Raw genomic sequence first — 21,961 nt, 5'->3', positions numbered from 1 at the left:
TAGCTGAGACAATAGTGCTAGAGGTAGCGGGCTTGTAGTCTGCTGATTTCTCTGGGTCTCACTCTCCCCGTTCCTCTAGCTCACTGTTCTCTTTTTCTGCTGCCTCAGTTGTTTTTCTGTGGTTCTTCAGCATTGCAAAGCAGCTGTGATCAAAGTCCTGGAGCCCGCTCAAGGGGCAGATCCCGTGGTGGTGACTACCCCTGGGGTTGTCCTGTCGGGCACCAGGAGCGGTCGGAGCTCCCCAGACACCAGGAACCTCCGAGGGGTTTGCTGGCTCTGCAGCAAGGGGGTTTGGGGTTCTTGCTGATCCCCTGGACCTTGCCATTGCCCCCTTAAAATACTTGAAGTCAGAGCCTCTGGCAGATCTTTTGAATATTAATTAAGTAAAGAAACTAAATCTGCAATCTTGCTAGCAGCATTTCATTCATCTGTAAGGGCTCGGTCCCCCTGTAGCAGGGTGTATGTCTTAGAGCTCCTTGATCTGCGGCTGTTTTGCTTTCAAGAGCTTTTTTTCTTTCTTTCTTTCTTTTTTAAATTACATTCCAGTGAATTTTTTCTGCTTGATCCCAGCAAATCTGTGATCTTGACATGAGGACCTCCTCATATTTTCCATTACTGCTATGTCTGTAGATCAGCACGTTATTATCACTTGCAAATAAGCAAAGAAGAGAATTCCCCCGTTGTTTGCGGAGCGGTCTGACCCTGGCCGTTTGAGAGGACGGAGATGTAAGCTGAGCGCTGCAGGCTCTGCCGCCAGTCTGTCCGCCCCGGCACCTCGGCTTCCACAGCGTGCCGTGGCCACGTTCCTCTTCTGCCAGGGGGATTTGGGCCACCTTTGTGCCGGCGGAGACCACCGGCAGTGGGCACCTGGCGAGGGCTCAGCTCTTTCTAAAAACGGCACCTGTTGGCGCGGAGAGCCGGGACGGCGACTTCTGGAAACGCCGTGCCCTCGGCGGCCGCCCCGCAGAGACTCACGGTACCCGCTGGCTTCTTTCTTTACCCTTCTCCTTTTCTCCACGGCCAGGTTTTCCGGCAGCGGCTTATGGACCAGTAGCAGCGGCAGCCGTGGCGGCAGCAAGAGGATCAGGTAGGGGGGCCCGTGGAAGAGCAAACCCTCAGAGTGCAGGGTCAGGTAAAAGCTCTGTCGGTATTCTGTGTGGCTGCAGCTCTCCATCATTTCTCTGATTTTCCTCACACTTATCCTGGGGACCTGAAAACAAACGATAAAAAAAGAAAAATTATATAAAAAATAAATAATCAGTTCCAAACCAAACCCAAACTACAAGCAGAGGCCACGGGGCCTGGAGCACCTTGCAGGAGATTGGCGTAAGAACTGCCAAAACCAGGGTAGATATTCTGATTTGTTTCTTTATTTATTCCTTTATTATGTTGGTTTCTTTGTTTCTTTGGTTTAAATTCGAGGTTATAAAGGACACCCCGAAGAAATTAATTTGTGTTTTTGAAAAAAAGGTTTCGTTTCTCATGGAAAGTTGGCATTGGGTTGAGGCTACGGCAGGCCTGGGCGCTCCCGCCGTGCCGAGTCGCTCTCGCCTCCTCTGCTGCAGCCAGCACGAGGGTCGGCCTTCACGGGCACCCCCACGGCGAGGGGGCCGCGTCCCCTCGGGGACGGCGTCTTCTGCCTGCGCGGGGCGAAGGCCGCCGCTCGCGCTGTTGGCACCCAGGCGCGGCTGGCCGGTCACCGGCCCTGCCCGCTTCCAACCCCAGCCTGCTCTCATGAGGAACGTCAAAGCTTTTCTTCCTGTCCTTCTGAAAACTTTTATTTTTTTCCCCTTAAGGGAAATAAATAAATCGTAGCCAATCACCGTTACTACCTTAGGTTTTAAATTTAGCTCAAGACGTGAATTAGCGCTTTGCTCAGGTAATGAAGCGTTCAGCACAGCCACCAGTGAGCTGTTGGCTTGGCAGCGCCCGCCGCCGCCTCGGCTCCCCGGCCTGCCCAGACCACGCCGGGACGGAGCTGCTGGCAGCCCCCGGCCGGGTTCGGCTCGCCGGCGGGGGCCGCGGGAGCTGTGGCGGTGGCGGCACCTTTCCCGCTCACTCATGGCGTAGTCCTGAAGTGAGGGTTTCTCGGTGGCTTTTCTGGCAGTGCCGGTGGGTTAACCGGGTTGTGCCGAAAAGACCCGACTAAACCGCTGCGTGAGGGGTTACGAGGAGGGCGCAGGCCCAGGTGTGTCTCGAGTGCGAGCCTGATGCCATGGAGGCCAAAGAAAGACACCAGGAGAACTCCGTTCCATGCAAACTGGCACTGCTTGCAGGCTACAAAGGATTATCTGTACCAGTTTCATCTTGTGGCATGTAGAGAGCGCCTAAGGGGTGACTTGCCAGACTGGTTGTGGGGATTCCCCATCTCCCAGCTTCTCCTACTGCCCCTTCATAGAGAGGGGAGGGGGAAAAACAGAAGAAAAGAAAAAAAAAAAGAGATTGATTTTGCATATGATTTTGGGAAAACAGACTTCATTGTTTCTGCCTCTTCCTCATGTTTTGCCCTTCAGGTTTTGTTTTACGTGCAAACAGACCTGGTGAGTTGCCCCTTAGCAAGGCACAGAGGGTTTGGCTGGATTAACGTTGCTTCCCTGATTATTATTATTTTTTTTAATCGGAGTGCTTTTGGTGCCCATTACAACTGAACTGAGCATTGATCAATTCTGTGCCTGAAAATCATTTGTCTTTAATTTGAGTGTTTTTTGGTTTTTCTTTTGTTGGGTTTTCTGTTTTGTTTTGGTTTTTCGGTTTTGTTTTTTATTTGAACTTGCAATACGAAACTAAATCTAACCCTAAATTAACAACACCCTTTCTGGCAAGTTTAAAGAGCAGTATGGTGTTTGGAAATGTCTTTCAAGCCTCAAAATTGCCTGTGTGCACAAAACTGGCAAAACCCCAAAACTGAATCAAAAGAGCCCCCCCCTCCCCAGCCCCGAGATCTCAAGGAGGAAGATGGGTTTGTCACCGGCCCGGCCCAACGGCCGCTCACCTTTGCAGCGAAACGTGCTCTGGGAACGGTGGTGTTTTACGTAGAGTCATTTCCATCCAAAGACGGTTTTCGGAAGGGACATCCTGGGTTCGCCACTTCCATCCAGCAATGGTAGTGAATTGTATTCAGGAGCAGTAGAGTACGATCGATCTTGCGCTACAGTGTGTGGGCCCGATTCATTACAAGAAAAATGGTTGGGGTTTTTTTTTTCTTCTTTTCCGTTGGGTTTTTCTTTTTCCTTTGCAAATTTGCACAGCCCTCCTTCACACGTGCCTAAGCCGACAGCACAGACCGCAGCACACTTGGCCCTTACTGGCTCCTTTCTGCCAGTGAACGGAAAAGAGCTGGAAACGGCCCGGGCAGACGCGTCCCACCGCCCCTCGGAAATGTGGGGAGCGCCCGTGGAGAGCGTCCGCCCTCGGGCCTGCATCTTGGGTCTTCCAAGGAAGCTGCAGCCCTTTCGCTCCAACCCCCCAGGCTGCAGCACATGGGCACTGAGCACCTCGGGGGTGTTGTTGTTCCTCCTCATGGCAAACCTGCTTATTTGCTCACCAGCCAGCGCACGGCGCCCGCCCGCACGAGGGCAGCGCCCGGCCCCGGTTCTGGCTGCCTGCTCTTCCCTGCCCTCGCCCCTTCTTTTTCTATGACAGCGCGTGAGGATGCAGTCCCCAGTTTACCTTGCTGGATAAACGAGTTCTCTTCTCTGACGCAGCAGAAAGGGACATTTCCCCCTGCTCGTGCTCAGTGCCACTCATAAATTCAGGCCTAGCTCAGCCGGTGACGTGCCGGCAGGGTGGACGCAGCGATGCTTCTCTTTATAAACCACGTGCCCAGTTGACGTCCCAGTGACGAGGCGATAGCTGAGGTCCCTCGAGCAGGCAGAGGGGTTTGGCCACATCCGTTCATGCCGGGTGGGGCTGTGCTGCCGAACCCTCAGCTGGTTTTGACAACCTCATCCATTCTTATATTTTTTTTAATGAATTGGGACCTGAGCCACGGAAAATGAGCAAACTTAAAAGTCTGAATGCTGCAAACTCCTCCTAGACAACTTCACTATCAATGTCACGTTTCTTTTGAATTCACCTGACATATTTTACGTGTAAAACATTTTTGTCGTGTAAATGCTTTTTTTGAAATACGTTCATGGGGGGGGCACATTTTTCTCTCGCATTTGACATGGGGGGGATTCATTTGGCGGGAGAGCGAGACGAGGAAAATTTGGCAGGAGAGGGTTTTCGTTCCTTCCTCTTTGGTTCATTGACAAGTCTGAGATTTTTCCAGTTCCCAACCTGTTGCCACCAACTATTCCTCCCTGAGGACTGGAGACAAAACCCATAAGGCCGTCCGTAACCCAGCCCGCTTCCCGGGAGGAGCCGTGCGTGCCTGTGCCGGGCGAGCGGCGCAGGCTCCCCCGGGCACGCTTTGCCCGCCGAGGCGGCCGGCGGCAGGACAGCGCGGTGGGACGGCCCGGTGCCGCGGCGCCAGGAGCTGCTCCCCCCCACCCCGACCCCGGCACATCTGGATTTTGGGCGCCAGCCCCGGCTTGCCAGTGCTGCCTTTGAGCCCTGCGCCCCGACAACCCCTTACTGTACTTTATACTTGCCAGCTATAACAAATCTCGTAACGTGAGCTACTGACCTTGATGGTGAGTGTGAGCAGTTATGTTTTGTTGTTTTCTCTCTTGCTTGGTTGGGGCTGCTGTGAGAGAGGGTGTCTCTGAGGCATACTTTCCGGCCTCTCTTACACTCGGACGTGCACACCTCCTCTCAAACACTCTTCTGAGCGCTCTCAGCGGGAAGGTTTGTCCACACCTATTAATCCTCTCTCAGTGTCCAGCTTCTTGTTAGTAGCAGCTGGTTGCATGTTTTTTGCTTGTTCGGACGAAACGGTTCAAGAAACGACTCATATCAACTCTTGAGAAATGTCTCTATTTTTTTGTACACTTTCTTTCTTTTGATGTTTTTATTAATTTCCCTTACTTAAAAAACAAAACACCTGTCGTCCCGTAAAACATTTCACATCTCCCCTTGCCTGTTCTTAGAGTGTATGTATCTGTGGGACTGAACTAAATGCATGCACTGTAGTAGTCGTACTGGTAGCAGTAGATGTAGTTGTAGAACATGCATTGTTGAGTTGATATTATAGGTATCATCAACGTGAACTAGCGTGGCAGTTAAAAGCAGAGCCTTGGTCTGATTGAAAGCGTAGGGCTATCGATACAGCAGAGAGCTGCTAACGGCTTGGATCCATAGTACCGCATTTGTTAAATCCCATTATCTGGAAGTTTAAATTGAAGCCGGCTGTAGGCAACCTACACCCTCTGTACAAGAACCCGCACATGCTGTTATGCTGATAGTAAATTTGCAATTTTATTTTTTCTCAAATTAAACCCCCTAGGAATTAAAATGCTGACTATAACTATATTATCTTATTTTTATTTTGTATTAAAAAGAACTGAGATATTTTTTAAATCATTTTACAATCATGGTTTCTTCATCAGCCTGTTACTCGTCCATATTAGCCCATAGAATCATTCGTTGGCAGTCGTAGACCAGATGTGCCAAACGCAAATCACTCCATTTGGGTATCAAAATAATACCGTGTGTGTGAAGCAGCTTCCCGCAGACCGTCCTGAGACACAAAACAATTGGGTTTTAGGTCATAAACCTTAAATCTTGTTACGCAACAGAGACGCTGAGCTAGTGGTGGGTTGTATTCATTGCCATGTCACCCAGCTTAAGGGAGCATTTTTAAATGAAGATTTAACATTTCATAAATACCAGCATGAGGAGGTCAAGGCAAGTTCATCATCTTTGCCATTGAGCCAGCAAGTGTCTTTGCTTCTTGTGCCCAAGTTTCTGTGCTAAACTTTTAAAATTCTGTCACAGATGAAGCTGCAGTCAGTAATTTTAACAGATGGTAATTGAGATCCCGAATTAGGCTTTTGTTTATCATCTGTTTAGTTTGGTGCTTGTCAGAAACATCCTGCTGGGAGTAGAAAAGATACTGTATGGCACGGTCACACCTTCCCTCCTCCCCGCGCCCCCGGCCGTCCCCGCAAACCAGATGTGCTGAGCTGGAGCATCTTCCTGCTCCGCTGGGGATAGTCAAGGCAGCCGTTAGTGCACTTATTCCAGCAAGCGCTTTCAAAGGAAATAAAATATCCAGAATGGGCTTTCAAAATGTAATTAAGGATTTGTATCCGCTCCTTACCTCTAATAGAACATAAAGTAAATCAACCAAACAACCGCTCGGATGGGGCTGACGCAATGCAAGCCTGCGCAAGGCAATCTGAGCCACCCCCGTTGCTTTCCTTATTGCTACGGGGGAGCTGAAACGCTCGTGCATCAAGGGGGAGAATAATTTCCCCCTTAGATCTCAATCTGCCAGGGAGACGGGGGGACCCACTGTTTAATGCGCCAGGCATATGATGAAGTGAGGAGTGTATCTAAAAGTCAGCAGAGCGACAAATTGCATGGGGTTTAGGAAGCCTTGTCTTACACTTAAAGAAGGTGCTCTAAAAATTTAATCTTGTCATTAGGCACCCATAGCGTTAGCAAATTACGGCCATAAAAAGTGGGACAATGGTTGGTCTGTGTGTGCGGAGGGAGAGGAGCCACCTCCGGCTCACAGAAATGTCGTAAGGAGGAGCCTTTCAAAGATCCAGCGATGAACCAATTTGGGATTTATACGGCCCATTGAGAGGACTCCCGTGTGGCACGGCGGCTCTGATGGAACTGCTCTCCCTCTTTTATTCTACTGTATAAAAGTACATAAAGTTTAATCCAAGCTATGTAATCTCAAAAGCCAGAACCTAACAAGTGGACCACTTGGGAGCAGCAAGCGGGCTGAAATTTCTCACTCTGCTGGAACCGCCGGTAATTATGTGACAGAGCCTGGCGGCTGACGCATCGGAAAATTAATGGCTGCATCAGATTTTATCTTTTGCTTATCTTCATAGCAGAGGCAGCCTGCGCTGGAGAGCATTGCGGGTGGCCCGGCAGGGAGGGTGAGGCAGAGGGACCCCGCGCCGTGTGGGGCGTCAGGGAGGGGTGGCTGCAGAGACAGATGTCGCGTGTTGAGCAGAAAGAAGAGCAGCCGGGCTCTGCAGGGAGCACCTGGGCGGTGAAAACGCCGTGCGGCTCTTAAGTAACATCGCGCGGCTCTGGGGGAGGCCACTCCGCGTTCCTGTGGGTGGTTTTGGCCTCATGACTGGCAATATCCTCTTCCCCTTTTGTGAGCACTGCAGATACTTTTCTGACTACTACCCCAAAATCAAAAAAAAATAACGAGAGGGGAGTGATTGCTCTTTCAGTTCAGAAGCGCTGCGCTGGTGCAGGGTGGGAATCACGCAAGTCCTTTCCAGAACGCAGGCTACACACAAAAATGTCTTGTCTTATATTACTGTAGGATGCCACTTTTGGGGTTTTTTGATCCACGAGGGAGTGAGCTTCCTGCAGTGCCAAGTAGAAAATGTAGTAGATCTAAAACAATTCGGTGCTGCTGCTGTTAGGCCTTGACCACAGCAGCGGTCATTTTACAGGGCTCCTGGCTGAAGTCTATTGTGGTTAAATACATCAGCTTTAATCAATAATTTTGTAATAGAAAATCCTGTGCACTTGATAAATCATCTCCAGTGCAATTAGTGACCACCTCTGAAGTGCAGGCTTAAGTACAGTGGAAGCTAATCTTTAACGAATTTAGCGGCTAACTTTTAATAGTCTTTTCAATCAGGAGAATTGTTTTCAATGGGAAAACCCTCCTCGGCAGAGCTCGTCCCAGGGTCCCAGCTGCCGCTCCTGACACGCGGCGACAGCGCGGCTGCTGCCTCGTGCCGCGGGCAGGGTGACCGCCAGGCAGCTCCAGCCCCCAAAACCCTGCAACAGCCCATTATCGGCGTTTGATTTCCTTTCTCCCAGCGGAAGCGGAGGGACGGAGCTCTTGGCCATTGTGATTAGGCTTTGTTCCGCGCAAGATGCAGACGAGTCATTGCAAAGTTTGACATGGGGCCTTCGGCCTGAGCTCTCCGGTGCAACGCGATACGTGAGCGCAGGAGTACGTCTCGTGCATTTTAATCGCTGAACGTGTGAGGTGCTCGCTGAGCCGAGGGGTAACTTGCTGCCTGGCAGCAGTCGAGGCTGTTGCCCATTAGTGGAACAACTACTAAATGGGACACAGCACACATTTTACTGACATACTATTGTGAGTATTTTCATGCTGATTCTCTCCCCAAGTGCTTTAAAAGTAAATACATAATTACAGTTATTTTTTTTTCTCTCTCTCTCCTTTCTGAAATAGAAAACTGAAAAAGAAGCAGTGGAGTTTTTCCTTGCAGCAGATGTTAGCATGCATCTGGCTCTGGATTAGCTTGAGGAGCGTGGTGGATTAGTAGTTGCCAGAGAATGCAAAATTGGTCTGCAGGTATATAAACTTGAGCTATTTAAAAATAATAAACTCACACGGCTGGGTCTTTTTAAGGGCATTTCCTGATAGTTAAGAGACCAGAGCTTTGTGCCATGAGGACTCTCATGTATCCGTGCCCAAATCCTCCCCTGCCAAGGGGCTGGGAATTAGCTGCCAACAGCGGAGCTGGTGCCCCCAGCTCTCCCCCAGACACCATGCGCTGGGCAGCAGCTTCCCTTGGTGTTCCCTCGCCGACGAGCTCGGGTTTTCCTGAGGGGGGGTGTTACTACCGGCCATGCGTGCCCTGGAGGACCCCTTGCTGCGCCTTGCTCGGCCGTGACCTTGGAGGGCCCAGCACCTCTCCCTGTGCAGCACCTGGGCAGACTCTCCCGCAGGAGAGGATCGTTGCACAGAAGGGTTTTGCGGGCTGGATTTCTCTTCTGTTACCCAGATAAACCCCCCTGTGCTCCCGAGCATCCATCCAGCCCATGGGGATCCAGCAGCAGCAGGAAGGTGTCCCCTGGGCAGTGCCCTCCTGCTACGGCAACTTAAAATATGCAGCGAAACAAAGACCCGGTTTTGTTTTAATTTTCCTCCTGTATTGTCTGTTATTGTACAAAAGGCTTCAATTTTAAATTAACAGGAGTGATAGCCAGTTAATGTGGTACAGTGGGAGGCCGGAGTTTCTGTTGCTATGGCAATGGAGTTCGGCTCATTTGTTTTGTAGATGAGTAATTACTACGCAATTAGAGTAGGCTAAAAATAAAGGGGCCTTTTGTTCCCTGTTACTCATTAATATTAATAAAAGACCTGTCCGGGCTGTGGTAAACAATTAATGCAGATGTGGTTGCCCATGGTAAAAGTAGCAACAGCTTTTCGTGTTACCCAGCGCGAGGTGAAAGCGCCGGTGTCGCCTGGCTCAGCTCTTCCTTCATTTTAAATAGAAAAATTATTAGAGAGAGGTCTGCGTTAGCACAGCAACAGAGCTTTAGCCCTTATTTGCCAGTTGGGTGGATGGTAATAAGTGTTAAAGCTTAATGTGCAGACACAGACAGCAGGTACAGTGCTGGGGTCAGATCCTGTGAAACAGCGAGCATCCACAGCCTCCTAGTTGCGTGAGAGAGAAACACAACGGCAGCAGGTCCCTGGTGCAGGAATCTCTTCCTTTATCCCCCCCTCCCCAGCCCAGCGTTGCTCGAGGGAGCAGCACCGGCTGCGGGATGCCCTGGTGCAGGGGCTGCTCCGTTGCAGAGCCAGGGCTCGAGCAAGGAGCTTGCCTGAAGACCCGAGCACGTGAAAGTGCGAGCGTGGTGCTGCTGAAATGGCTCCGGGGCAGCACATCACAAACACTGAGTGCCAAAAAAAAGTGAAAGAAAACAGTCCAGAGCGTTTGGTGCGAAGTGTGTTAGTATTAAAGCACACCAGATTTTAAATTAAATGTAAAACCAGTTAAACTGACAGAGAAACCTGTTAGGAAGATGACAAACGGGGCAGTTTATTTACCTCTCTGGTTTATTTGCTTGTCTCAGCACGGCCGGTGAGCATCCCTTGCTGGTGGGGAGGGACAGCAGAGCAGCACAGAGCTGGGCCGTGGCCGGCCCGGTGGGCATGGGGGCTGTGGGGTGGTCACTGCCCTCCCCGCGGCACTAGGGTGCCCAGCACCCCTGGAAAACACCCTCGGTAAGGTGGAACCTCTCCAACGGGCAGCAGAGGCACCCGAGTGCCCCCGGGCCGAAACCTTCGAGCGCTGTGCTGGGGGGTGGGATGCAGACAAATGGGAACTGCATCCCTCCCAAACTGTTTAACTAATGGAGGGAAACGTAGCACAGCCTTTGTAAGGTCGACATTTGTTTGTTGTTAAGGATCTAATTAGAAACATGAGAGGGAGCTGAATGGCTGCTTGCTCGGCTAATTAGCGACATGCACGAAGACCACTTTGAACTTCAAGGACACAAAGCTATTAGCGCTTACATCAAAAATGGATTAAACTTCTGTGCTTTTATAATGATTAAAGATGAGCCGCTCGAGAGGAAATCCTTTTGTAAGGCTGTGACAAGAGCTGGCTCCCTGATTGCAGCTTCTACAAGCGAAGCTTTGTGTGGCCTCCATGTAGCACTCGGCCCGGCACGAGAGTGACACCACTAACTTGCAGTATGGAAAATGTGATTAGGCAATAAATATTGATCAGCCGCAAAAAATTACAGCCAAGCTAGAAAGTGCGTTTATTTGTCCGGCTGTGTAACTGCAGGATGTAGAAAAGCTGGGCTTGAATATGTTGAATTTTGTGTCTTTTCTTCTGCGAATTGGTGCACATCAACAGCTTCCAGACGTGGCTGGTGCTTGGGACGCGTTAACCGCAGTATGTAGCGGAAGCAGGTGCTGCTCACGTGCCTGCAGCATGCACGAGAGGGACAGTGGTGGGTTTTCAAAACACCTGCACCAGCTGAATTTTTAGCTTGCCCAAGCTTGTAGAAACTGCCCAGCTCTTGCTCTCTCCTCATCTGAGGTGGCTTAAGCAGTTGCTTTTCGTGTCCATGCCGCCTGCTCGTCATCCGCGCTGGTGCCGGAGCAGAAGTCCCCGTGCTGCCCCGCTAAAGGGAGGGTGCTGGGACCACATCAGGACCGGTGGCCACAAGATCCCCATGGCCATTATCACACCGACACGTTCAGCTCGGTTCCTAACAGCTCGGGCTGCTGCCGGGTGCAAGTCCGAGGGCTGTGACTGATCGCCAGCAGCCCCGTGCAGGGGCTGGGTGCCGGTGGCGGCGAGGACGAGGCCAGGCTCCCTCCCCGTGCTCTGCTCACTTCCAGCGGTAATTGCTGAGCCGGGAACCAGCTCACCACCCACTGCTTTCTGTCGTTATCCCTGCGATATTTTGATATGTGAAGCTGTTTCCAAAGGGGCTGCAGAGGCAGAACAACCTTTTAAAGTGTGACTGCAGATAAAAAATAACGTACAAATAGTACCTTGTTACGGCAGATAGCTGCTCTCAGTGTCTCTTGGCCTCATCACCACTTATTGTACTGATGAGCCTGACACTCATTTTATTTTATTTTTTTCCCTGCAGGGCCAATATAGCCGCAGGGGAGGGACAATTGCTGCCAGTAACCCGGGGCTGCCTGGCTGCTCCCCATTACAGAGCCATGTCGGGCGACAGGGAAGGCATAAAGCTCGCGGTTCGATTTTCCAGAGTCAGGACTGAACCGGCTGTCATAAGCAGAATATCTGCTACTCTTAATACTTGCAGAGGAGCTCTGTCTGCCACGGGCTTCTTGCAGAGAGGTGTTTGCTTTTCAAGTCTGCTTGGGAAGAGCCGGAGCGAAGTGCTGCGCCTTGCAGGCCCCCACGAGAGATGTACTAAATGGCATCTCTAATTGTAACGCTAGGTTATTTGTTTTTCTGGTTTGTCTCCCATTTTCTGTCTCAGCTAGTTAGGAGCTATTTGTATGCTGTTACTCTCCAGAATATCTGCGTGTTTCCAGCTCATTATTTCTGAGACATTTTTGAGTTCGAGCATTGATCTGAATTTGAGGTGTGCCGCGTGCTGTCTCAGACATAAAACAACACTGTATGTAAAAGTGCAGATACAAGAAAGTGATGCTTCTGATAGTTCAGCCTGACCACAAACGACCATGTTTGTGCCTCTAGCTGGAGCTGTATGTGGTGACCGGTATAGAAGAAAAGCCTGAATGTGAGCATTTCATTCTCAGTGCTGTGCCTGTGCGCTCTTGCAGCCTCAACAGACAACTGAGAACCAGGAGCACCAACGTCTTATTTCAGACTGGCATTAATTTGTACACCCAGTCTTGGGTAAATCACATCCCGGTTGTTAGCGTCCCTGAAAAGCAAGGTACAAGCTCCCATTAGCTTCAGCCGTGACTGCACAAAGAATTAGCTTTGGCCAAGCTATCTGTAACAAGGGCGCAGTGTTAGCTAATGACATTTATAAGGCTCTAAGCACTAATGATGTAAGATTTGCATGCCGTGTTGAAGTTTTTCCGCAGTCCATACTGTGGCTGGTTATTTAAAGGATCAGCATCACGCTGTGACTGCAGGTCTGTTAGTCATGCGTGCTCCGACGTGGCCATTAGTGCTCATGCTTCAGGACACATGGGATCCCCAAGGACGGGCGAGCTCTTCCCTGCACCACTCACCATGGTTTTCCTGTAACGTCCTCTGCGGCGTTTGTGCTTGGGTCGTTGCAGAGGCAGTACAGCAGGCCGGAAGGCTTGGCTAACAGGTGATATTCCTTCCATGAAAATCTTCCTTTAAAATCCAGCAGTAAATCCAAAGTGACTCAAATTAAATGACTCCAGACTGTGATGTAGTTCCCTGTCCCAGCTGGGCTGCCTGGGACCCTGCTTTGCAGCTCTGCTGAACCCACCAGGGGCAGAGGGACGACGGGCTGTGGTGTCTGCAGATAAATACCATCCGCTTGCTGCTGCCAACGGGACGGGGGTGCCTGTTCTCCAGGAGCTCACCCCCCCAGGCTGCTGCCAGACAGCACCTCCCTGCCCTGTGCCCCCCCGTCCCCTGCCCCCTTCCATCCCTGTCAGCAGCGTTCAATGTTATTATATCATTTACTCCTTCAAGCTGGAAGATGATGTTTGCAGCATGTTATATGAATTTTTCATAAAGATAGAAAAACAGCCTAATCTTGTGAGCTTGGAGTCTTGGTAGTGGGTAATGGCTTTGATTTAAAGCATTTTGTCTTAATGATAGTTATATTGAAAATTTCCTGCTGCTTTCAAGCACGTGTAGTTATTATCATAAACATTGATGGTAGAAATGCCTGCCAAATTGTGCGTGGCTGTTTATGGTAGATGAGAGAGTCATCCAGAAATTAGAGCGCTGGATCAACAAGTTGTCAAGAAGCCTGTTTGTACAGAAAGGCACCCCGGGGCCGGTGGGGCAAGGCGGGAGCGAGGAGGCCCTTGGAGGAAAGAAGTGCCAGAGGTGACCGACACCGGGTGTACAAAAAGCTTTGGTGTGCAATTAGAAGCGAGTTTCTGACAAGAAGGAGCTGCTTTAGAAGTCGAGGAGCGTGGAGGGAGAGCAGGCCCTTCCCAGGCAGAGCACTCGGCTGCCTTTCCCCAGCCCTCGTGCCGGCAGCCGTGCAGTGCCCGCCTGGCCCTGCCTCTGCCTCTGGCCCAGCGGCCTCTTCATTTGCTCCTCCTGAAAAAATAACCCAGTAACTGGATGCAGAAAGCATGCGTGTTTGCAGGGGGCTATTTCATACTTTTCTTTCGCTTTATACATGTCGCTGTGTTCCCCGTGTGGTGTTAGATAGCAGGATCTGCTTTCTGGGGAGCGCCTCCATCAAAAGGCAGCCTGCCCGCGGCCGGATTCTGCCTCCAGCCGTGCCAGGAGTAACTGCAGGAAGCGTTGCCCAGGGATGAGGAGCCCTCTCCAGGAGGTGCAGGCGGTGATCCGGTGTCATGAGACGGGTCTCTGGGAGTGTTGGTATAATACTGACCAAGAGGCGCTTCGGGGCGAGCACAGGCTGCCGCGGGGTTACCCGCGGGGTGCAGGCAGGGACGTGTGGATGGGGAGAAGCTGGGGCAGCTCCAGCCAGCTCCCTTCTGCTCTTAGTTGCTCCCTCAAGTGCAAAATGTCTTTCTGGATGTAATAATGGGGCACTATACCTCATCCTGCAGTATCCTGCCTCTTCTCAAAGCCAGAATCCAGTAAATCATTTGGTGGTTTCTTTCAGACTTGAGGTTTTTCTTGCCTGTGCACTGTGGCTGGGAAGGCAGCCAGGAGTTTCTCTAACTACCTTTTGCACCGTTCTTCACTTTTTTTAATTTTTTAAATATTCATATTTGTTATATGTTAAAACAAAGCAAAAACACAGTAGTTAACAGTGAAGAGGCTGTAGGAGCCAGTCCTCCCCCCACAAGGTGTTAAGTCTTCAGGCTTTGGTGCTGCAGGAGGGGGAAGAGTGTTGTCACTGAAGGCGCCATGAGGGCTGGGGGGGCGGGGGGGGACAGCCATCCCCATGCAGTGCCTGTCTTACACCTCTGTACATATTTCACCTGGTTTGTTTCCTACTTTAGTGGTGCTTAAAAGTATTGCTTTGTCACCACAGCCAAGTTACCAGGCCCTAAGGGACTGACCATGAGCCTGGTACTATGCAAGTTCTCCTTGTAGGACAGTAATGTCAAAATGCTCACATTTCTTCTCCTTTCCCTCCCTCTTTCCCTTCATCACTCACAGCTGAAATGAGTTTATTTGGGTGGGATTCCAGCCTATCTGACTTGCTGTGCTGTACCCAGCTGCCCTCTCCACTCCCCCAGCCAGGCCTTTGGATCCTCGTTAGTGTAATACGCTGTTCGCTAAGGCAAATGTCATAATGAATCCTGACTTAGAAATTTCTCAAGAGTTCATCGAAAGAGAGTTTATCTTTCAGTGGTGACCTTTCTTGTTGAACGCGGATTAACGTATGAGCAGGGTCTGCGTTAACATGGCCGTTTGCAGGAGAAGGCACCTGATAAGCGAGCGCGGCGAGCTCCGGCCCTGCTCCCAGCGGAGCGTTTCGTAGCACCCAGCCTCCTGCCTCTGCGTGAGCCTGGGCTGCCAGGAGCATTTTGGGCTCCAGCTCTTGGCTCCTTGACATAAATCACTTGTTGTCCGAACGTTGCGTTGAGAAGCATCTTGCACGCATGTTAAGTGTGGGAAAAGACAGCTCTGCTAAAGGACACCAAGGCGAGTTAGTAATAAAATAGCCTTGCTCATTGAAGCACTGTCTTGAGGTTATGGATGAATGTTTAAATTCTCTCCAAATTCGTATTTATTGTAGCAGAAAGACTTTCAGTAGATTCTCCTTTGAGGAGATGCAGCTTGGGTAGAGAAGAGGGTGCAGTGGGCGGGCACGGTTGCACCAAACACAACCCCGAGCGAGACGAGACCCCACATGTGGATGCATGCTGCAGCAGGGAAGTACAGCAAACCCTGGCTTCTGCCACAGCAAAACCTGACCGCTGTAAATACTAAACGCTGGCAGTGGTTTGTGGCAAGGCACCAAATCCTTTTATCCATTTTCAGCCTTTTCAGCAATGGCATTTCTCCGTCTCTTCCCGTTGCCTCTGGACTCCCAGCTGCCCCTTCAGACAGGGTCTGGCTCTCGCTGTGCCAGCCGTGCCCAGCAGATCCCAACTCCACCACCGCCAACACTTTGCATTTGAAAAAAGCCTGTTCTGCAGCTGCCTTATGAACCCACATTTGCTTCAGTGTCTCATGCCCCATCTCGCTTTCCCTCATGGATTTTCAATGCTCCCTAAGCCACCACGGTGCTGGGCAGGGTAGAGCCCGAGGCTCCCCAAAGCCTGTCCCTCTGGCCTGCAGGCAAGCGTTCACTTACGGATCAAAATTCAAAGGCTGGAAGCCTTTTCTGTAAGAAAACCCGCAGCAAATTCAAAGTGAAGCAAATAAGACATTTAACTTCCTTGTTCCTGTCACTGCCACATCTCTTGACTGCTGTCTCTTGATCTCTGTAGGCGTAAGAAGGAGTTTCTGTAACCCAGAGGATGAGGGATCGTTGGGGCTGAGGAAGATAAAAGTTGGTTAGCTGTGACTTACAGACACATCTAATTTTTTCCACATCTCTCCTGACCTTGATCTATCACAGGGCTTCCTGGTGATGCTTGGGATTGCAGATTATGCTAGAGGAAACCCTTGAGTTGGAGGCACTTAGCTGCAGTCTCGGAGCTGTGAAAACGTCTGGTACGGGATGGTTTCCTGTGCAATTGGTTGGTAAATTGGACCTGAACCTTTCAGAGCATGTTGGAAATGGTACTTTGACTGCCAAGAGTTCCTGAATGCTGGCAGTCCTTGGAAGGGGAGGAGATGGCCCTGCCAACGCCCAGGCAATGCTGAATCAGTCTGATGGTTCCTCCAGCCAACCAAAATCAGGAGATACTTGGTCAGCTCAGCCAGTACCTCTGCTGGGACCAGGCAACAGGTCGGGCTTTGCTCCTGGTCTCCATGACTGGCATCAAGACACGGTCAGCGGTTCCCTCCCCTCTCCTGGGACAGCACAATCCCCTGACAGCTTTTCAGCAACGTGCTTCCGAACTTATGCCCTTAATTCTTCCTGGTTCTGACTGCAGGATGTTGGTGGCCGGGGGAGAGTCTCGGATTCCTTCCAGCCTGCAAGGCATTAATCTTAATGCTCTGTGATTCCCGCAGCTCACCACAGCTGAGGCTCTCGGGCAGCTTCTGCCTCCTCCGGCGACTGAGCTGACATCGGGAACTTTGTCATAAAGATACACGTCTCCAAAGAGTCTTAAATTTTCTTTGAGGACCAAAACTGGAGGATTTGGGGGATTTTTTTCTTCTTCATTTTAGTCTCAGATTACTCCAGGTTTGTGTAAAACAAATTTGTTTCCAGGTGTTTCTTAGCAGAGTGTAAATGTGTGTTGGGAAAGTTGTTCAAGGTCCATTTGCTGTTGTTTCAAATGGTAAAAGTGCCTCTGGCTCCAGGTGAGCTTATGTGCAGCTATTGTAAGAAGACAAATATTTAGCAACTCGCCATGGCTGAGACAATTGTTAAAATACATCTTTCTGAGGAATGCGTAGCCTCCTAGTAATTATGAGAGCTTTTCTGTTTCTTTTATTGGATCTGGAGCAAAGTGTCAGCTCTGTAAAAGCTTCCAGCCCTTTCTACACAGTTTTCTGGGTTCAGCCGGTGGCGTGGAGCGGTGCTGGGGCGTCCCCGGCAGCGGAGTGGCGGGCGTGCTTTTGGGGGGCCCTCCTGTGAGCATTCAGCTGGAGTATTCAACTGATGTTCAGCAGATAGAAAAGTACCTTTTTCTTACATTACCTACCCACAGTCAGAAGGAGTTTGGAATAACCAGTTGCCAGTTGCATGTAGGAAGGCCGGTACTTCCAGGTTTCTTAGGGGTGTAAGCGACAGTGGCCGGGGTGGGATGTCTGGGGGGACAGAGCGTCTCTCTCCAGCTCCTCAGTCTCCGTTTGCTGTTCTCTTTGCACGGCAGAGCGTGTCCCCTTGTCACCCGTGCACGGTTCTGTGGTTGCGGGTTAACGACGCAGATCGCGGGTGACTCTGGGCACTGTCTGGGGCCGAGGCCGGTCCCTGCGCCTGGCCCCGGGGCGGTGGCGGGCGATGGGCTCTCCCGGCGCTGCCGGGGGTTTGCAGGAGTATTTTACTAACAGGATCCCCCCTTTGCCTTGCCGTGTCCCTCTGCCGCGCTCCTGCCTTTGCTCAGACTGGCCAACTGGGTTTTCTGTGTGACTTGGCAGTAAAACTCGTGTCCATTTTATCGAACCAGAAGGAAGAAAAGGGAAAAAAAGTGCTAGCTTATAGTAATAAAGGGCTTTTGAACATCTCAGCTGGATATTTTTCTTCATGAGTGAGAAGGCCAAATGTTATCTTGACATTTAATCTTTAATAATAAAAAAGGCGCTTTGTTTGCCAGTGAATTCCAAAATCTGTTTACTCTCTCATGCCTTATTTCTTTTAACTTGCTAGCTTAGATGTCCTACTTACTTTCCCCTGCTACCAGTTCAGAGCTGCATTAAATCATTTATTTTGTAAAATTTACTTTCCTGCATTGCAGAGCCGACAGCTGCCGGGTTGACTTTTTTTTTTGACCAGTTAATTCATTCATTTGAAAAATGGGGACCTCTTGGGAGGGCGGTGCAGGGGGAAGGGGCCAGGGCAGGAGAGGTGGTGGCCCAGCAGCAAATCCAGGCTGAGCCCACTGTAGCCCACGTAATGCTGCCAGAGCCTTCCCTCGGGCCGCCCCTTGAGCAGGGCTTTCCCCCACGCTGCTTCCCATCCCCAGCCCAGCCCAGGAGTCGGTCAGCACGGGTCCGACCCAGAGGGTTACTGCAGCTTTATAAACCCTTTCGAGTGCTTAATGAAGACACGTGGGAAGTTGCAGCCAGAGGAAAAGGCTGAAGAAATCTTGGCACAGCCTCGAACGTGGAGGTGATGGGATCTGCCGTGGGTCGGGCGCCCAGTTGAGCCCGGCTGGGGCTGGCAGGGGAGGCTTGTCCGGTCCCCCGGCGTGCTCAGCCCGCAGCAGCGGGAGGCCCAGGGCGGGCCGTTGGCCGTTGCAGGACGCGTGTTGGCACTGGGAGGTGGTGAGGCACTAGTTGGTGCGGGCAGGCCAGTCTCCGCGCGCTCCCCGAGGACCTTGCAAGTACCACTCAGGTGTAGCTCCAGCTTCCCGCAAGCCATTTCCATCCAGCTCCTCCTAGTCCGCTGACTTTTCTTTTGCATTGAAACTTCTTTACTCATAAATTTTACATCCAAGAGCAACTGTGAGAAATGCCAGAAGCCTGATCATCTAACATGCTTTAATATCTAAATTTATTCTTTAGTATCATTCTTATTTACATTGTTTTTCTGTCTCAAAAAAAAAAAATTAAAGGGAGGAAAAAAAAAAATTTCTTTTACTTCCACATTAGGAGGTGAGTTGTCATACACCCTCTGGAATTCTTTTTTGCTTTTGATCTTTATTTATTTGTTTAAGTTTGGTTGATGTCCCAAGCATGGTTTTGGAGACGAAGGTAGGTCTTCGCTCTCCAAATCAAAAGGAAAAAAATTAAATAAAACAACACTCTCCTTGGTCATATTAAAAAAAAAAAAAAATCCAAACTGTTCCATTCCATACCATTTAAAGAAAAAAAAAAAATCAACTATTGAACTATTTCTACAGCTTACTGATTTAAAAGGGCGGGTTTTTTTCAAAAGTATCGAATGGATCCAAAATCGATTTTCCTAGACGCGATTGAAGTTACTTGCTGTCAACATTTTAATATCAATATTACCACAATGTGTAGTCTCAAACTAGTTCCTTTGTAGTTTGCATGGGATGTGAATGCTGTCTCGGCGTGCCCAGACCTAGAGAACTTGTTACTACTGCATGAGCATCAAGTCAGATGTTGAAAAATACCTATTATATTTTGTGATAATTTGGTGAAAATGAGCACCTCCAGTCTCTGGTTGCAGTAGTGTGTTGAATGATTGTTCTTTTTTTTTTATATATATCCATATATATATTTTTGGAGCTCTAAGCTTCGTAGTAGTACGGGCTGACTCTTATCCAGTACTTGCTCTCCTATCGCATGGCCTTGGTTAAGTGTTAGAAGTTGGGCCTAGGCTGTTTATTCTGGTGTTTGGCTTTGTAATAACGGTGCATGCCCGGCGTCTGGCCTCATACCCAGCTTTATTCTCTGCACACCAGTCTTGAATAGCTACAGTGCTCAACCGAATTTTGGCGCACCCGCTTCCCCGGCAGGCTCCAACCCAGCCCGACCCGGAGGCTTCCCCGGGGCCAACAGCCCAGGGCCCGTCGCAGACCTCTACGGCACGGCCAGCCAGGACTCCGGCGTGGGTAACTACATAAGCGCCGCCAGCCCGCAGCCGGGCTCCGGCTTCGGCCACGGGATCGCCGTAAGTACCGCGCGCGCCGGCGCCAGAGCCGCTGCCCCCGCTTCTCGGTCTAGGGAGGGGGGGTTCATTGTCGGGGGGGTGGGTTACGTTGGGCTTTTTGTTAGTTATGACCTGACGGCGAGCGTCGCGCCTTGCTGCTGTAGCCTGCTAGAGCGGTGCCCAACCCGCTGAGCTGCCAACGGGCGGCGCTGCTCGTTACCAGCTCAGCTGGAAACGCCCGGCTGATGCCTTCTGCAGTCCAGACTTGACGCATTTCTAAAGGAAGTATTTAATAATTATGAGCTTCAAAGTTCCTGCTTATCTATATGGGCTTTATATCAGCCCAACCACCCGTCCCGGCTGATGCGCCCATTTGCAGGGTGCACCAGTCCCACCTAAAACGGGCAAAAAGCAGCTCATTAATTCGGCCGGTGGGACCCCAGGGTTGCCCACAGCCACCCCGGCGAGGGGACGGCCGTCCGGGGGGTGGACACTGGCATTTGTTGACATTCCAGCCAGTTACAGCGTCGCTAACAGTCCTTAAAAATCTGCAGGTTACACATAAGTCGCTTCCGTTTTGTTGTCAAGTCGTTGGCAAAGCGCCTCTAACGCCGCCTGGGTCCGCAGTCTCACTAATGACGGGCAATGGCGATCTGCGTAACCAAGCCGCATGCTGTTTTTCAGCTCGCACTGTTTTACCTGTGTGTGTTAGCATGAATGTGGTTGGACCTCTTTGGTGGCTGTCAGTCTCCCAAACAGAAAAACTGCAAATGAAGTTGTTTCCCTTTTTGTAGCAAAACGATGAGGTTTTTTTTTTTTTTCCCCTCTTGTACGGTAAACACGGCAAAGTACAGAGGGCCCCCCCGGGATCCCTCAAACGGAGCGGAGAATTTCACTCTCTGACCAGATTGGATGAGTGGGGGGAGCGTAGTGCAGACAAAGTCCCTGAAATTGTGTTACTTTTATTACCTAAGCAACCAGTACCCAAAAAGACAAAAACGCTGCTGCCTCCGTTTGTGCCCGTGTGCTCAATTCCCGTCCTGGTCCTGCCCGTCCTGTGGTCACACCAGGGACTTGACAATCCCTTCAGATCAATTCTAGTACCAAACGCGGAATATTACTGCTCTGCTAAGAGCTACATCAATTTAAACTGCCACCTCTCACCACTTACAACACCTCTTATTTCCATTTTTCACCTAAAGAAAAAGACCTGTTTGTTCTTGAAAGCTTGAGCGCTTCAGCCTCAGCAACATCCCGATTTTTCAAGTAGTAGGATGCGAGGTACAAGCCTGACTATCCGGATTTGTCTGCACTAACGCTTCTCCAAAGAACAATTTTGTATTTGACTTGCAGATTGGCAGCCTCTTAATTTCCCCCAATAACTGCAAAGAATCCTGTAGCTTTTTTTACATATATATTTATTTAACACTCTCCATTTACTAACCCTGGTTTCAAAATAAAGAAGGGAAAACCCAAACCTTATTTTTGCGACTGGGGGAATGAGAAAATTATGGTCTTGGAAAGGAAACCGTAGGCTTCAGCACACCGAGTCATCGGTGACCAGAACAGCTCTCAGAAATACCTATTCATGCTGGCAACACAGTCTTTCAAGTCCTTTGATAATTTCTTGCCAAAATTAATAATCATCTGTTCCCATGTATAGAGCACTGATGAACTTAACAATTGTACAATTTTAGGGACCTTTGATTGCAACGGCTTTTACAAATGGATACCATTGAAACGTTACACATGGTTGGTTGCCATCTCACTTGGAGGTATTACAGTATATACCATTTGTACTTTGTGCTAAACTACCATCTCCCCTATATTTACTTTAAGTGAACAATTTTTTATCTTCATTTCATCTTTCCTTGGCCTTTAATCATTCCTTTCTGTGATTTATGTTATTCAAATCAATCTCACGGGTTGGAAACTGGAAGACCGATCAGGAGCTAAACTCCCAGAAAGTCACATTTTCATATTGGTGACACTTAAGTGCAATAATTTGGAGAGTCAAAAACCCCACAGAAAACCCAGTGATCCCAGAAACCTGTGGGGAAACGGCCAAGGCCAGCTGACAGCATCCCAATGGGGATTATAGATCTGCTACCAAAGCACTGGTCTAAAAATAGACAAGCCCCACTGCTTTATTACAGAGAAACCA

The 21,961-nt window shown here is 50.0% G+C and overlaps 1 protein-coding gene across 25 annotated transcripts in view; it reads left to right on the top strand.

The window, feature by feature from the left end:
- The window catches only part of MSI2 (musashi RNA binding protein 2), a 255,858-nt gene that overhangs the window by 227,271 nt on the left and 6,626 nt on the right, over window positions 1–21,961 (top strand). For 2 of the 25 annotated variants that reach the window (XR_012631754.1, XR_012631753.1), the window contains 5 exons: window positions 1,025–1,087; window positions 2,514–2,540; window positions 4,700–4,791; window positions 19,664–19,818; window positions 21,495–21,572. Coding sequence is in view for 20 of the 25 variants with exons in the window: in XM_074890658.1 (XP_074746759.1) it covers window positions 1,025–1,132; window positions 19,610–19,818; window positions 21,495–21,536 (359 nt within the window). In the remaining 5 variants the exon portion in view is untranslated. Of the gene's footprint in view, window positions 1–1,024; window positions 1,133–2,513; window positions 2,541–4,651; window positions 4,792–19,609; window positions 19,819–21,494; window positions 21,573–21,961 lie in introns of those variants that run through there. The other 23 variants (XR_012631757.1, XR_012631755.1, XM_074890664.1 and 20 more) reach the window with 16 other exon arrangements.

Source organism: Strix uralensis, chromosome 20 (assembly GCF_047716275.1).
Source record: "Strix uralensis isolate ZFMK-TIS-50842 chromosome 20, bStrUra1, whole genome shotgun sequence".
Classification (NCBI taxonomy): Eukaryota; Metazoa; Chordata; class Aves; order Strigiformes; family Strigidae; genus Strix; species Strix uralensis.
This window is presented reverse-complemented; position numbering and strand designations above follow the sequence as displayed.